This window comes from Delphinus delphis, chromosome 4, assembly GCF_949987515.2.
Source record: "Delphinus delphis chromosome 4, mDelDel1.2, whole genome shotgun sequence".
Classification (NCBI taxonomy): Eukaryota; Metazoa; Chordata; class Mammalia; order Artiodactyla; family Delphinidae; genus Delphinus; species Delphinus delphis.
In genome coordinates, this window is record NC_082686.1 from 57,650,083 (window position 1) to 57,667,576 (window position 17,494).

At 39.2% G+C, this 17,494-nt stretch overlaps 1 protein-coding gene across 1 annotated transcript in view; it reads left to right on the forward strand.

The window, feature by feature from the left end:
* The window catches only part of NECTIN3 (nectin cell adhesion molecule 3), a 146,853-nt gene that overhangs the window by 119,013 nt on the left and 10,346 nt on the right, over window positions 1–17,494 (forward strand). Inside the window, exon 8 of the mRNA XM_060010614.1 lies at window positions 17,269–17,331. Coding sequence (XP_059866597.1) covers window positions 17,269–17,331 — 63 coding nt within the window. The remainder of the gene's footprint in view (window positions 1–17,268; window positions 17,332–17,494) is intronic.

The window sequence follows — 17,494 nt, forward strand, 5'->3', positions numbered from 1 at the left end:
GTCATCCTCAATTTCTTTCATCGGTGTCTTGTAGTTTTCAGTGTATAGATCTTTCATTTCCTTGGGTAAGTTTATTCCTAAGTATCAATATTTTCTTTTTCTTTTGATGCTGTTGTAAATGGAATTTCCTGTATTTCTTTTTTCAGATAGTTTCTTGTTATTGTATAGAAATGCAACTGATTTTTGTATGTTGGGTTTGTATCCTGAAACTTGATTGAATTCATTTGTTAGTTATAACAGATTTTTGGTGGAATCTTTAGCATTTTCTATATAAAAGATCATGTCATCAGCAAACAGAGATAATTTTACTTCTCCTTTCCAATTTGGATGCCTTTCTTTTTTTCCTTGCATTGCTCTGGCTAGGACTTCCAGTACACTGTTATACAGGAGTGGTGAGAGTGGGCACCCTTGTCTTGTTCCAAATCTAGTGATTTTAATTGAAATATACTCCTTTTTTGTTGTGAATCCATTAAGAAATTATTGTAACTATTTTTAATACTTTTGTCCTTATCCTTTATACTAGAGTTAAGTGTTAACACACCACATTACAGTAGTACACTATTCTGAATCTGACTTTATACTTACTGTTACATGTATATATTCATGTATCTTGCCTTCATTTCTGGTGGACAGCTTTGCTGGGTAAAGTATTCATGGTTGGTAAGGTTTTTTTGTTTTTTGTTTTGTTTTTTCTTTCAGCACTTTGAATATATCATCCCACTCTTTCCTGGCCTGTAGAGTTTCTTCTGAGAAATCCACTTGTAGCATTATAGGGGTTCCCTTGTATGAGAGAAATTTGTTTCTCTTGCTGCTTTTAAAAAATTCTCTTTTCAATTTTAGGTAGTTTTATTATAATGTGACTCACTCAGGGAAAGTTGTTTTAGATTGAAATTATGGGGTGAACTATTATCTTCATGAACCTGGATGTCCAGATTTCTCCCCAGGTTTGGGAAGTTCTCAGCCATTATTTCTTTAAATAAGTTTTCTGCCTCTTTTTCCTTCTCTTTTCCTTCTGGGACTCCAGTAGTGCACAGATTGTTTCCCTTAATGGTGTTCCACAAGTCCAGTAGGCTTTCTCAATTCCTGTTCGTTATTTTTAGCTCCTCTGAGTGAATAATTTCTGCCTTCAATTTCACTGATTTCAGGGTGTCAAGTGTGGGGGCATATTGTGGCCCTGATACAGGCCAGGCGTGATGTCTCTTTGGCTCAGATTGCTTGGGTCACAGCATCAACAACGGTGTGGTCCTTGGCAAGCCCTGTGGGGGGATCTGCAGTGTTGAGGTCTTCAGCAACACGTCTAGGTCCAGCAGCTAGGGACCAGGGCAGGCAGAAGTGGTGGCCAGAGAAAGTAGTGTGCATACACTAGGTTGCAGGGGGCCAGCTGCAGGTACCTGTGTAGCAGACACTGGTTGCAGACACGTACATAGTGACAGGGGCCAAGGCAGCCAGCAAGGATTGGGGCCAGCTGTGGGCACACTGGCAGCTGTGGATACCTTGGCTGTCAGCATGTGCTACTGTGGCCACTGGGTCTTGCCATGGGCACATGTCAGTGGAGGCAGGTACTGGAGGTGTGCAGGTACACAACTAGAGGGCTAGCTGCAAGTGAGCCCAGTGGTACAGGCCAGTGACTAGAGAAGGCTGAATCTGGTCCCCCAAATAGCTGTGGGGCCCTTGGCTTCTATGACTGCAGGATCTTGCTGCAGGTGCATCCAGGGCAGTGGAGGCGAGTGATGGGCATAGACTAGCAGCGTGCAAGTGCACAGCCAGAACAGCTGGCCCCAAGCATATGCATGTGGTGGGAATCAGCCAAGGGAGTCTAGCCTGATGTCTTGCACCCAAGCAGCCACAGAGGCCTGGGCTGACTGCTAGTGAGGATCCTGGGCTACAGAGGGGGCAGGGAGGGGAGGGAATAGGGCAGAACTCAGGTAGTTGGTGGTCTGCAAATGCAAACACCTTGAGGTGAAAAAAGGTAAAATCTGCAGGGATTTCATGGCAGCCATGTTGACAGTTGTTTTCATCAGCGACAAAAGATGCTGGATTCCTCTGCAGAGTGGTTTACAGGGAACCGTGGCTACTCCCACTGTGTGGCTCTTTCTGGCAGCCTCTGCTATTTTTCCTTGTTCCTAGACATCTCCATACATCTCAACTGTGCTGGTCTCTGGATGGGGTGAAACCGAGGTGGATCCTTCACGTGGTGCCCCGAAAGACGGGTTGTTCACCCCACCCTGTTTTTCCCAGTCAGTGGAACTCTTCCTAGCTGGAAGTGCGCTCTTGGCCCTGAGCAGTGCCAGCCTGGGGGATGGGATGATGCAGGCAAAATGACATTATTCTTCCTTCCTTTTCCTGTAGTTATTTTTAGGTTTCTTTGTTCCACTGTGTTGCTAAAGCTTCTTAAGTGGACTCCTGAGCTCTCTCAGAACTGTTTTTGTTTGTGATTATCTGTCTGATTGTTGATTTTTGTAGGGAGCTGGAGGCTAGGTTCTCCTACTCCAGCATCTTGGTGATATCACTCCCCAAAATGTTTGATGTTTTAAAATCAATATTTGGCAAATACAGCATGATATTGTGATATTATCAATGAGCATTTTCCCCCTAGCAAACTGCTGAAGGGTAAGTAAAATACACTATCATAGAAAATTAATAGATTATAAGCATGGTTACCAGAGCATATTTTAAAGTTGTTTGTGATTATTCCATTTACTTAACTTATAGGTCTAATGTGAAGGTATTACTTTTCCATTAAAACCCTCAATGTATAGGTACATATGACTAGGTACTGGAGAGATACCTAGAATCTTGAACTAAGAAGTAGGGAAATAGTTTCACATTCAGCTGCAGTGATTAACTTGTAAATATATTTTTTATATGTCTAGAACATATCTATTAGATGAATTCCCTAAGAAATGGAAATTAATGGGTATATGGATTTTTATTTTGATGGTTATTGCCACAGATTTATACTTTATACCAAGGTACACTGCCACCAATAGTATATGAGAGGAAAACACGTCTTTTAGTTCATTTATTAGCTTGTTCTGTATTTAACAAAATTACTGCTCTACTTTGTTAAGGCCCTAAATGGTATGCTGGTGAGTTGAAAATGTTCTCATGCATACAGCTTTTCCTTTCTCCAAAGTGTCAGCTCTCATGCACTGATATATTGGAAAATTTGGCTGTTTCTATATTGGGCTGGCCAAAAAGTTCATTCGGGTTTTTCAAAACCCAAACTTCTTGACCAACCCAATAAAATGAATCATCCTTTTAAACTTTTTTTTCCCTTCTTTCCCTTATTTAATGTTGAAAAATAAATCCCCTACTCTTTTCTTCTATGTTGGGCATAGGGATGGAGAAAGTTGAAAGGTAGAAGGAGACAGTATTAAGTAGGGAGGAAATAGGTTGGTGATAGAGAGTTATAAGTTTTCATTGAATTATTGTTTGTGAATAATATCTATTATTTGTTGAGTGCTACTCATGTGCCAGGCACTGTTGTAAATATTTCACATGAACCGTCTCATTTAATCCTTATAGTCACCTTCTCAGGTAGGAATTACTATTTTCCCCGTTCTATCAATGAGGAAACTAAGGCTTTGAGGGGTTAATTTCCCCAAGGTAATTTCTAGTGAAGGGCTTAGGTTTGGGCTCTGTTGTTCCTTGCTGCCTACCAACTGAGATTACACCTGTTAACACTAACTAATTAGAGCTCACATTTAGTTAGCACTTGTTAAATGCAAGACATTGTCCGAACTGCTTTATATGTATGAATTTATGTACCCCTTATAATAACAACCTTGTGAGGCACATGCTAGTGTGATCCTCATCTTTCATGTAAGCAAACTGAAGCTCAGAGCGTTAAATAACTTTGACAGTGTCCCCAGCTATGAGAGCCAAGATTAGAACCCAGGCAGTCTAGCTCGAGAGTTCACACAAATACTGGAAAAATCACTGGCATGGGAGTCAAGAAATATGGATCTGGATTTGTGTCCCAGTTGTGTCATGAGTGAACCTGGGGGGAAATCCCTTTATGTCTCTGGAACCCTGTTCCCTCATATGTGAAAGGAGGGCATTTGTTCCTGGATAATTCCTGAGGCCCTTCTTGCACTAACATTTTAGAATTCCTCAGATAAAAGGGACTAAGCCAGTCTGCTGCTTCTGATTCATCAGTTATTAAGGACAATCTTAGACTTTAGCAGCTATGTTATCCCACAGCCTCTGAGACTGTACCTAGAAGATGCTCAGCTGCTGCAATTTAATACATCGTCCTTTCCCAGCACATCAGGTGCCTTTGCATCTGTACAGAACAGAGCTCCGTACTCCAGTGCATATTGCCATTTGAAAGCTATTTATAAGGAGGTGTCACATTACCCCACTGTACATATGGGTGGAACCTCATAAGGAGAAAAACTCTTAAATTAAAAACAGTTGAAATATATATATTTCATCTCCTGCTAAGTTAAGGAAAAAAGTTTAGCTATAATGTGAAGTGCATGCATTTTCTCAGAACAACTCACTTCGTCATCCAGCTTGCCCTGTTAAAGATCTGTTGCAGAGATTTGTAGCCAAGTTCTTTTTTTTTTAATCTTAAATTCTTTTTTTTTTGAATTTTTGAATTTTATTTTATTTATTTATTTATACACCAGGTTCTTATTAGTTATCCATTTTATACATATTGGTGTATATATGTCAATCCCAATCGCCCAATTCATCACACACACACACACACACACACAAACACACCCCGCTTTCCCCCCTTGGTGTCCATACATTTGTTCTCTACATCTGTGTCTCAATTTCTGCCCTGCAAACCGGTTCATCTGTACCATTTTTCTAGGTTCCACATACATGCGTTAATATACGATATTTGCTTTTCTGTTTCTGACTTACTTCATTCTGTATGACAGTCTCTAGGTCCATCCACATCTCTACAAATGACCCAACTTCATTCCTTTTTTATGGCTGAGTAATATTCCATTGTATATATGTACCACATCTTCTTTATCCAGTCATCTGTCGATGGGCATTTAGGTTGCTTCCATGTCCTGGCTATTGTAAATAGTGCTGCAATTAACACTGGGGTGCATGTGTCTTTTTGAATTATGGTTTTCTCTGGGTATATGCCCAGTAGTGGGATTGCTGGATCATATGGTAATTCTATTTTTAGTTTTTCAAGGAACCTCCATACTGTTCTCCATAGTGGCTGTATCAATTTACATTCGCACCAAGTAGCCAAGTTCTCGAGGTAGATTTTTTTTTCAACATTTCACAAAATAGGGAAACATTCAGGCATTTGCTGGCATTAATCATCTAAATATTCTGAGTGATCTCTTCTTGTTTTGAACTGAATGCACATTCAACTAAACTGATATTTTAAAATAAATAAGTTGAGGACTTTGTACTGTTACATCTCCTTTTTCTTTTGGATACTTGCCGAAATCTAGATGAGGAAGGATGAATATAAAAACTAGATCCTTTTCATCTACTTCTGCACATTTAAAGGGTCTAAAGTTAGCCTGGATTTTATTTCTCAGAAAAGAAACTTGGATTACCTAGCTTCTTTATTTATTTATTTTTTAAAAATTCATATTTCTCCAAACCATACTAAAAATAAGATGATATGGTATTCAAAATTGATTTTAGAAGGAGAAAATTAAAGTGGGTCTTCAGGTTCATAAGAAGTAAAACTTTCACCCTTAATGGTGCCATGGTATCTGTTAGAAAATTCTCCACCCACAAATTGTTGTCAGGAGGACATTATTCCTGTTGGCCTTTTCCTTTGATCTGCCAGGTACCATGCATATTGGTTGGAGGCCTCATTTGTTCTGTGAACACAATAAAACACCTAGACTTACTGTGAAACCCTGCATAAGTCTCTCAGAGAACCTTTGTCTGTTCTAACCCTTACTGCTGAGTTTCCCCAAATCCTTTTGGAAGTAAAAATGAGATTCTAGCAAAGCACTCTGAGCTTCTTTGGGGGGAAAGTGATAGAAGATTTTTGGAGCTTTTGAATCTAGTTATATTGAGTATATTCTTTTCCTCCTCTCTTCCAAGCAACTTACATAGAAATGCAACATTAAAAAAAACACAACAACAACAGGCTACAATCAGAAGCAAACATTATGCCCTTTCCTTGAATACACAGATGGTGCTTACTCTGTTTGATCTGTTACCCATTCTGAGTCTGTTAGGAAAACACGACTCCTCTTCCAAGTGCATGCCACTCTTCTTTAATACAACATGCTTCATCTCTGTGAGCATGGAAGGTCTATTTCTGAACCTGCAGCTGCTGCTCATCTTCACACGAGCAGCAGTGTTTTCCTCCATGTGATAACGTTTAACCCCTCCCATTTTGTTGCATCTTGTCATTGTCAGGCCAGCGGCTTTCACCTCTTCTGCATCTTTCACCTGTAATCACACACGATGCTTTCGGTCAGAATTCTTTGATTCAACTCTGATTTGCCTTAATCTTCCATGGGGCCCCATAAAGTGTTACCCATCTTCTGGGGGCACAGCAGCCCTTTTCCTTCTACTCCTCCTCCCCAGCCTCACAACTGCTTCAATGTCTGTGACATGAGCAGCTCACTCCCCACCCAGGGATTTTACAGCCTTTGTGCTCTCTTTAAGAACTATCATTCTTAAATCTGTGATCTGTTTTCCTGGATAGAATGTGATTTTTCTCATGATTCGACTCAATCTGTAGTGATAATCTCTGCTATTATCTACACTGTTTCTCTTTTCATGGACAAATATACCTTCTGTCCCATAAACCTTTAATGAAGTACATGGCCTACGTTTATTCTTTTTCCCTCTTATTTTCTCTTTTTGTACATGCTTATAGCATCTGCAGACTTGGTGTATAGCTGTAGGTCTGTTGGTGTTTTCTGCCTTCTCTCACTTCCCCTTCTCTGCTCCCTGCTATTCGTGGTCAAATCCTGGATTTTCCTGTTCTCTAGAAAGCCATACTCACCATCATTGTGATCATCACCACTGGTTAGAGGGATATTTCTCAGGCCCTGCTTTCACTGTGTTGCTCGCATAGCCTAGAATCTGGGTGGCTCTGGAGGCTTGGGACTCTCAGCCTGGTGCTGTGTGGTCATACCCCCCCCCCATACCCTCAGTGCGGTCAGATGAGTCCTCCCACCCCACCAATAGAGTCTGGGTTCTCACTAATACTGTTTCACCTTCACCTCTCCACAGCTTATCTTGATTGCTCTAGCCTCTGAATTGCCGTCATTCTCATGATGTGTCTTATAGGTCCACAATCTGTTATCTACGTTTATAAAAATCTCTAGGCATCTGAAGTTTTTTTTTTTTTAAGTTATTTATTTATTTATTTATTTTGGTGGCATTGGGTCTTTATTGCTGGGCACAGGCTTTCTCTAGTTGCGGCAGGCGGGGCCTACTCTTCGTTGCAGTGTGCAGGCTTCTCATTGCAGTGGCTTCTCTTGTTGTGGAGCACGGGCTCTAGGCATGCAGGCTCCAGTAGTTGCGATGCTTGGGCTCAGTAGTTGTGGCTTGCGGGCTCTAGAGTGGGAGGCTCAGTAGTTGTGGTGCACGGGCTTAGTTGCTCCGCGGCATGTGGGATCTTCCTGGACCAGGGATCTAACCCGTGTTGCCTGCATTGGCAGGCAGATTCTTAACCACTGTGCCACCAGGAAAGCCCCTGAAGTTTTTTTTTTAAACTCATTTTGCACCAAAATCTGACCTGAACTGTTGACTCTCATGAAGCTGTCCATAGTCATTACTTTCTTTACTTAATATGAATGCTCATATTTCCATTGCAGAAATATTTATATGCTTGATTATGGGGTTCTGTATGGGGTTTATATTTATAAAACATCTCCAGATCCTTCTCCAGAAGGGTCTGGAGATGTTTTATAAATATATGGAATAAGTGCATATCACCTTTCTAAAAATCTGAAAAATTTCTGAATTCCAAAGTACGTCTGTTCCTAAAACTTTCAGATAAGAAATTGTGGATCTGTAGCGCTTTGAGGTTATAATCAGATTAGATCAGTAGGTGTTTATATACCTACGGCATGGTAGGTACTGTGGTAGAAGAGAAAAAGTAGAAGAGTAAGACAGGTTTCCCGCTTTTGAGTGGTTTGCATTCAAACTGTGTTGCTTTGTTGTTTAACTGTTTGGAAGACAAGACACGTGAAGCAAGGTTGTAAATTCCTGGAGGGCAGGGGAACAGGTAAGTTCTTTGGCATTCCTGTTGGTAGAGTATTACTAATGATGAGGTTATTTCAGAGGACAGACTATTGATTTCCAGCCCATTTAGAGAAGACTGAAGTTCACCTCTCTGGAGCTCAGCTCTCATAAACAGCAGCACCAAAATCCCCACCAGCTCTCAGACCAGGCATCCCAAACATGATGGCACCTCTCACGAACACTGTGTCTGAACTAACTACGCAGGACTAAGGAAGGAGCTGCTGCTACTTCAGTGGCACCTGCTGGTGGCCCCCAAGGAGGCCCCTCTAGGTAAGATCCATTCCAGCCAGGCTCACCCACAGCCTAGGGCTATTCCAGCTTGGGCAGGGACTAGGTAACTATGTTACCTTAAATGCCATTAATATGGAATTAATTTAAATATCTTTTAAGTTGATATTTTAAAAATATGATTTACTCCTTCTGCTTTTTCCCCCAGAAGTTCACATTTAGTTCTTTGTTTTAAATAATGGAAATGATCATGTCCTAACAGACCGGCTCCTTTCAGTATCCAGTGAAGGAATGTCAGTTGAAGTGGTATTTACAGATCCCAGACTTGGCGGATGACCTGTTATTTGTAGTTGTTAGCCTGTTCTAGGGGCTAATAGAAAATACTCAGGCTTTGTTTGGCCATTTAAACTATGTGGGCATGAAGACAAAATGCTATGTTAGCTGTCATTTACTTTAGTAAGCAGTGTTTCTTGCCTGATAGAGGAGCGGCATCTAATAAGAGCATATATTGAACACTCAGTTCTGACTCTGTTGAGTAAACTGAAGGCAAACAAAAGATCCTTGACTCATTTTCTTATCTCCACTGGAAGGATTCCCCTCCTTTTGTGTCATCGACTTCATCCTCCTCCTTAAACCACTGGTGCTGTGAACTCTGTTCCAGTCACTGACATGTTCTGGTCATGCTTAACCCAGGAGCTGGATTCCAGCCCAAGGTACCTTTGTGCAGGTTGCTCAAGACGTTAGTGCCTGTGGGCAGGGAAATGCCAAACTGGGATTACAGCTACTTCTCTATTTCAAACAGAACTGCCTACTTTGGGCTTTATATTTACAAAATTGCTGTCCCTGAAGGTTAATACTAGCTTTCCATAGCAGATGATTTCTCTTCTGTCTCGCCTTCTTTACTGTTATTGGGTTATCTTCCTTTAGAAGAAGAAATAGTGTTTGCTACCTAGATTTTCTTTTTTCTTTTCAGGAAAATGATGAAAAATGCCTTTCAATTAAATGTAAGACCCCAAGGGAAAAAATACATGTAATTATTAACTAAATATATTCAAGGATCCTTTAGATTGTTCATGGGTTAGTAATCATTAAGCAAACAGATAAAGACCTATTCGTATTTTATTTTCTACCTTTTAATTACACTCTCAATAGAAGCAGTAGATTATTGGTAAGGGAAATGATTCCTGTATTATCTCACCTTTCAGTAGGAAGGAATATGAGTAGTGGTGCTCTACATTTATTATACTGCATCTTGTTTCATAATCTAAAATATGTTTAGTGTTAAAGATTTTAGGAGGCTCTTTTTACTTTTTTATCTTTTTGCTAAGAATAGCGTAACTTATTAAGCACAAAGAAGTTCTTATGAGAGTATCTTTTCCCAGTGCCATGAGTTCAGGAACGTTGGATCAAATATGAGATTTGGGAAGGCTCATATTAATAGTTTCTAGAGAGGAATTAGAATTTGGTTTATGAAGATAGTATTTCTGCACATAGTGGCTTGGAGTACAATACTGTGCCTGATATAGAAGAGGTAATTAACACCTTCTTTGAGGGCATCTGTGTGCATGGATGAAAATACATTAATGGCTCTGGATTGAAGGTTTACCTTGTGGGCAAATTTGGAGATAAAGTGATATGTGTGGGTAATTCGGTGCAGTGTTAAGGCAAGGGGTTGAAGAGCAAAGGTGCCCACTGTGACAAGGACAGCACAGCATTCTGATGTTAACATGTGCAGGTATTTATTAGTTGTGGAAAGTAGCACATATGAATGCATAATCATTTGATTTGTGTCCTTTAAATGGGTAGGATTTATGATTGGGGGGACATCTTAGTATTGTATGTGGGTGTCTCATTCGCCTGCAGGTAATTTTCCATCATCTTTATCATCTGTCTGCCTTAATTAGGTACTTTGCTTTGCATACATATTGCAATTTAGGTGAAGTATCATTTTCTTGTGTATTTTAAGGTAAGCATTAGTGAGACCGTAGCCAAGATAAGAAATTTCATTAAAATGTGTCATACCAAATTTTACATTGAAAAATTAAAATCTAGAATGTATACTCAGTAGAAGTAATGAAATTTATTTACCAGTGATAAGAAGGAACACTGTCTTCCTTTTGGATAAGAAAACGGTTTCAACAACAACTAGGCAGTTATAATTCTGTGGTGACTTAAGAAAAACCCAATGCTGCCTTGTAGGATAAGATATCTAATATTCTTCTGTCTTATAATAAGCCTCATGATTAAGCATACATTTGAAGAGTTTGCCATGAGGACATTCTGTAGTCATTTCTGCTTGTAATTGCGTCATTGCAATCTTTAACATTATAAATTAGGGGACTGGACATTGCTCTCAAGGTACCAACTATCAATATATCACTGAAAGGTATAGACAAACAATAAAACAGGAGAGGAAATGCCCTCTAAATTAATTTTATAAAGTATTATCCTACAGCAAATACCATTATGTGTTCAGCCCTGGGCTGAGGCAGAGGTAAAACTCTGAGAGTCCTAAACTGCTCAGGAAAAGCCCTGCCTTTGTTTTTCTTTAATTGAGGCTAGAGCCCAAGCAGGAGGGGAAGTAACTTAGGCCATAGCTTCTGTTTGACCAGTTCATGAAGAAAACTCGGAGCAGCTTGCAAAATTGTCGAGTACTGAGCATCGCAGTCTCTCCCCTCAGTTTTATGCCCTCTCCCCTTTCAAGTGCCCATTGTGTTCTTGCTTTTGAGTCCCCTTCTGCAGTCAAATTAGGAAGATAGTGGATATACTCAAGGTAGGAAGATAGGTAGCTTTGTGTGATGGTTTAAGACACAGACTTTGGAATTACATAAATATAAATGTGAATCTTAGCTCTATGAACTGGGAACATTGCTTCAACTCTCTTGAGCCTCAGCTTCCTCATCTTTATTATAGGAACAATAATAAAATTACCTTTAGGACGTGATATAATAATATGAGAACATTTAAAGCATATTGTACAGCACCTACCTTAAGGGGCAAGGAGTAGGGGAAGAATCTTTTGTCAGTCCTTACAAGTTACAGTTGTTCTTTTGTCTACGCAGAGCCTAATGATGTCTATTTTAACCATGTTGATGGACATTATTGAGCCAACTTCTTTGTTCCCCTTTTCTCTTCCTTTAACCTTAGATCCTCTCCTCCAGTCTTTATAAGATTTCTGAGTATTGAGGCTCTAGAACCTATTTTCATGGTGTTCACACCCTTCTCTTGAACATGTTCAGACCTAACTCTGCCCTATTCTTTGCAGTTAGGAATTTAGACCCCAGGGTTTCTAGTCCAACTGACACAGCTTTCACAACATACTCTAGCACCCAAGACTTTTGTGGTGACCGCTGACTGAGAGTGGGAGTCACTGAACATCTACTCTGTGATAGCACCATGTGAGGTTTGGGGAAAACCTCCCAGTCTCCTTCTTAGAGTGTTAACAGGAAAGGATTTATAGGATGGAGTGCATGGATGGAACACAGAAATGAACCTTACTCTCTCAGAAATTGGGAAAGAGGAGTTATAAGCAAATAAAATCTCAAGTCTTGGAGAATAACATCCAGGTACACTTTATACATCGAATCTGTATAATGTGTAGTGGCAATCTGCATTGATCATGATTGATTCTAGATATTAGAAACCTAAGAATTGACTAAAAATCAGTAAAAAAAAAAAATTCTCAATTTGAAAGGAAAAGGTTGATTAATAACAGCACCCCTTTGACATTCACAGAGGAAACTTCACAGGCTTTTGAGAAACCCTACCTTCTTAAATACCCCTATCTTTTATAGAATTCATATGTGAGTTGAGAATAACAGAGACACAGCTGAACAGTTGCTATGCTCATTAACGAGCTAAATGACTATTCCATGTCAGAAATCTCCTCAGTCTTCATTCAAATTTGTGTCTCAACAAAGTTACAAATTACAACCTGTCATAACCTTGTAAAATTCACTCATGAATGGTTAAAACCAGCAATGTTAAATCTGTGAATGCCAAGGGTCTCCTGTAATAATAAGAGACATTCATGCGAGTAGCTTCGGTAATTATCGTGGAGAACAGTAACAATTATATATCTCATTAAACAAGTGCCTAATTAATGTTGTTGTAAATTTTGCTTGATTAGAACACAGTCTCTATAGTTGTTGCTCATACAACATGGCTGGCTGCCCTCACAACTATTAATAAAAGTGAAAGGGAAAATTGACTTTTGGTTCACAGTTTTAGTCATGGCTTAGAGAGGTACTTAATGGATAGGAATGTAATATCCTTTATGCCTTGAGGAATCCATACTTAGTGAATGATGTATGATAACCATTTATTCATGTGTTAATTCCTTTAGTGTGGTGAAATCATATATCTATGGATTAGGAACTCAGTCATTAGAACACAAGTAAGCAACTGAATATTGGAGTCGAGAAACTCCTGCATCAAGGACAATCTGTTATAAAGTATTTATTGAGAATTTACTGTGTCCTTGCATCACGCCAGATTCCAGACTATGTTGGTGAATTCCCATTTGAATTCACCTCCACGCACATGCTCCTCCAAAACGGAATGACTGTGATAAAATGGAAAGGTATAGTTTTTAAAAAAAAAAAACTCAACTTTATTGAGATATAATTGACATAACACTATGACCCATTTTAAGTGTACAGTTTGATAAGCTTTGACAATTGTATACATTCATGCAACCGCTACCTCAATCAAGGACATTTCTGTCACCTGAAAAACTTCTCATACACACCCTCTACCACGACCACCCCTCCTTGACACCTCAGGCAACCACTAATGTGACTTCTATCACAACATACTAGTTATGCTTTTTAAAAAGAATTTCACATAGAGGGAATCACAGCATGCTTTTTTGTGTCCAATTTCTTTAGCATTATATTTTTGAGATCCATGTTGTTGCTTGAATTAATTTCCTTTCATTGCTGAGTAGTATTCCATTTTATGAATACACCATAATTTGTTTAGACATTCAACTGTCGAAGGCTGTTTTGGTTTAAGGTTTTGGGATACAAGGAATAAAAACTTTAGTTTTCTTTTTTTGTAATATCTTTGTCTGGTTTTGGTATCAGGGTGATGCTAATCTCCTAAAAGTAGTTACAAAGTGTTCTCTTTTCTCCCATTTGCAGAAAGAATTTAAGAGTAGTATTAATCCTTTAAATGTTTGGTAGAATTTACTAGTGATTCCATCAGGGCCTAGAGTTTCCCTGTAGAAAGAACTTTGTGTCTTTCAAGATATTACAGGTAGAATCATAGTAGTTTACTAATAAATTCATTATTCATACATTCTTCATATAATCTCTACTCTGAGATTCTCTGGTTTTATAAAAATAATGAACATTAAAATATTTGGCTATGTCTGGTGTGCTATAAGTGGCAGTGTAAAGTTACCCAAGGATGTGATGCAGATGCTTGAATTGGGAAGGTAGCAATGGAGGAGAGACCAGTTACAAACTAGGTATGAGGTTGTGGGGTGCTTAGTTTACCTTCCCGTATTACAACCTTAGGAACTGAGGGAAGATGGATGGTCCTTCAGCAGGTTATGAGTTTTAGGTATCTTGTTAAGTGGAGGTTTTAAGAGGTAAGTTAATAATGACCTTTTAGAATTTATGACAAAGTTTTAATAGATATTTTCATTTATCTCTTAAGATGGCAGATTCTTGAATATGTTTGCATGCCAGGAGGTAGGAATCCATGGCCAAAAAAAAAAAAGAGAGAGTTGAAAAATAAGAGAATGATATGGAAGTTCTTGTAGATGTGGGAGTGATTTGCACTAGTTAGAAGAAATCCTGTTTCCTCCAGGCTTAAGAAAATTCTTGAAGAGGCAGATGTCAGTTGGGGCTAGGAATTGGAGGGAACATTTTAGAGAAAAGTTTGGGAAGGTAGGAGAATGTGTTTAACAAGAACAGTGTTTACGGTTTACAGATCACAATGAAAGAGTCTGAGCAAAAGGGAGACATGGAAGGAAGTACAGAGCATTTTGAGGGTGAAATTATGAAACAAGAGAGAAGACCAAAAGGACTCCAACTTGGTAGTGGGGATAATGGTTCCAAATGGAACTCTAGTTTGAAGTTCTTCTACTGCCAGAGCAAGCAGAGTATCCAGGGTGATTGTAGACTTGTTGACAAAAGCAACTTGAAATCTTGGTTCTGTCGTCCCCGAAAATAAACCTTAGTAACTCTAAAAGCTCTGTTTATGGGGTTTTAAAATATTATCTACATGGAAACAGATTAAAATATAACACCTAGTAAAATGTAGAGGTTTTGGTTTATTTGTTGAGTCAGAGAAAGTAAAAATATTTATTAAGATAATATATAATAAAACTTGAAAAACTAGTGTCGTTAGCACCTTGGAAGACAGGAATGAAAGCCTACATGACTTTGGTAAATCAGGAAAGTGAATATGGGTTTGTAGCTCAATAGAAATTGTTACAGTACATGTAAGTAGGGAAATCAAAATACGTATTAGAGATTCAGAGTATCCCAAGGCTTTCTGGGAAAAAACCACAAGAATAATAGAATAATATATATCATGTATCCATCAGTTAAAGTATTATAGGTAATTCAGTTTATATATACCAAGCACCAACCATATGAAAGGTATCATGCAAGACCCTTTTCTGTATACTGTGGTGATTAACTTTATTAAAAAGTCAGAATATGCAACGTTTAGGGTAGTTTATGGACTAGCGGAAAGAGAGCACAGGTACCCGGAATTTAGATTGAATTTAGTTCCTTAGGTATCTTGTCAGAAGCTAAATGGCCACGTAATGCAGAGGCAAGCACAGCATGCTGTTGCATAGCCCTGGTCCCTAATGCAGGGCCATCCCTAGGATGTGTGGGGCTTCTGTCTGTATAAAGAATTTGATTAACTATTGTACTACAAAATTCATGGGCTCATGTGAGGTATAATGATTATTGATGAAGGGGTACAATATTGGGTAGAGAAGAAGAAGTTAACATTTGCTAATTGTCCATTCAGTGCGAGTGAAGACTGTTCATGGTATCCAGACACCATTTCTTTCTGCTCAGTCCTAGGAATTCTCTTTTCTTGTCCAGTATTTTCAAGTGTACCGCTTCGGGCTGATTTTATATCTCAGGCCATGAGAAAAGGTTAGCAATGCTGTTATTGCTCATAAAGCCATGGCTCATCTAAAATAGCCAAGAAACAAAAGAAAATGCTAATTTTAATTTTAGGTTATTTTTTTTCTGAGTCTGTTTTCCTTGGACCAGTACCATGTATGTAATTTGTGAGGCTCAGTGCAAAGCAAAAATGCAGGGCCCCTTGTTTAAAAATTAAGCATGTCAAGATGGCAATACAAGGTCCATGAAGCAGGCCCTGCCTTGGACTTTTACCAGTGTGTACTGTCAGTATCAATAGTCATGTGGGAAGCACCCTAGAATCATGCAGAATGTGACAGGGGGAATGAATTTGTCACAGATAACTTACAACTTGGATAACATGGCATATGATATAGAATATCAAGAGTTGATAGTTCATATTTCAGTGAAGTTATTGGTTAAATGTTGAATTCTTGCCGTTGCAGAACCACAGGCTAGGGTGTGGGGATGGAGGAGGATGACCAAAAGAGGTTCACTGTTTACTAGGTTGAAAGATACAGACATTAGGAACCATAAAACTGACAGAGCATGATGTCTGCTTGTTTATACCTATAATGGAGGTATAAACAAGAACAATAGGAAAAGTAGGAGTAAATAAACTTTGGTGGGTAGTGTGGAAAAGCCTTTTAGGAAAAAAAAAAAAATGACTTTATTCAGACCAAGATGGGTAGTATTTCAAGTGCCAGAGGTTAAGTGGCAGACCTTCCAGACAAAAAAGACAGCATGAGCAAAGACAGTGAAATGAAGAGCGTGTTGATAGATATGCCTACATGCTGGGACTTTCAGGCATTCTTTTGTTATATTTATTGAACATCTGTTTTCCAGGCACTGAGCCAGAAGCATGGGTATAAAAGTATAGGTTTAGGAATCAGACAAAGCATCTACCACTTACCAGCTGTGTGACTGGAGACACCTTACTTAACCACTCTGAGCCCCAGTTTTAGTCATCTGTAAAATAAAGACATTGGTTTTACAGAATTAATATAAAAGTTAAATGAGGTAATGTCTATAAATACTCCAACCAGCACCCTCAATCCAATGAAGGAGAAAGCAAATAAATAATTGTGATAACACATGCTGTGAAAGCACGGAAAGGAGAGTGGCTCTCTCTGTCTGAGGGTTTTGTGCCTCACTTCCTAAAAAGGGATGATATTTGAACTTGGGGCTGAAGGGTAAGTATGTGTTTATAAGCGAAAGGGAAGCCGAGAAAGATTCTCTTAGGCTGAGATTTGAAAACGATGCACCCCTTTATGATCTGTATGGGGTTGGAAGACAGGGAGTAGCAACAGGAAACAAAAGCAGACCATGTATACGTCTATAAAACCTTTCATTGCCACTCCAAACCCTTTTTAGTCAATTCAAAATATCAGACTCTTCCACTGAGAAAAGGCAAGAGACCTGTGCTGAATGTTACCTCAGGTAAGATGTAAACAAGTTTGCATGAGAGCTTCTGTAGCAGATGTTCTGTGTATTTTCTTCCTTCTACAAGAAGTTTGGAGCCAGGAGAGAGAGACAACTCTCAGGAAATGTAGTTGCTTTTCCCATCCTCATGTGGAACATTTTGCTTAGTTGGCAGACATTTAACAACACATGATTGGCTCTTCTAAAAACAGGAGTCTTAGTGGTCTTGGTTGCTATGTCTTATCATGTGCTTGGTGCTTTAAAGTGCATGTCTTTTTCTGTCTTCTCCCTCCAGACTGAACACTTGCCTCTGCAGACTCAGTTCAAAGGAAGAGAGGCTGGCAGTCTCCAGCGCTCTGTAAGTAACATGGTCCTCTAGTAGGGTCAGCCCAGGCGGAGCCGGGGACCACCATGTTTATTAAAATACTGTTTTATTTCCATGAAATTTTGCTTTATTCATCTCTGCTCTCTGACCATCTGTGGTGTGATTTTGTAAAGTCCTTGAGCTTGCTTATTCCTCT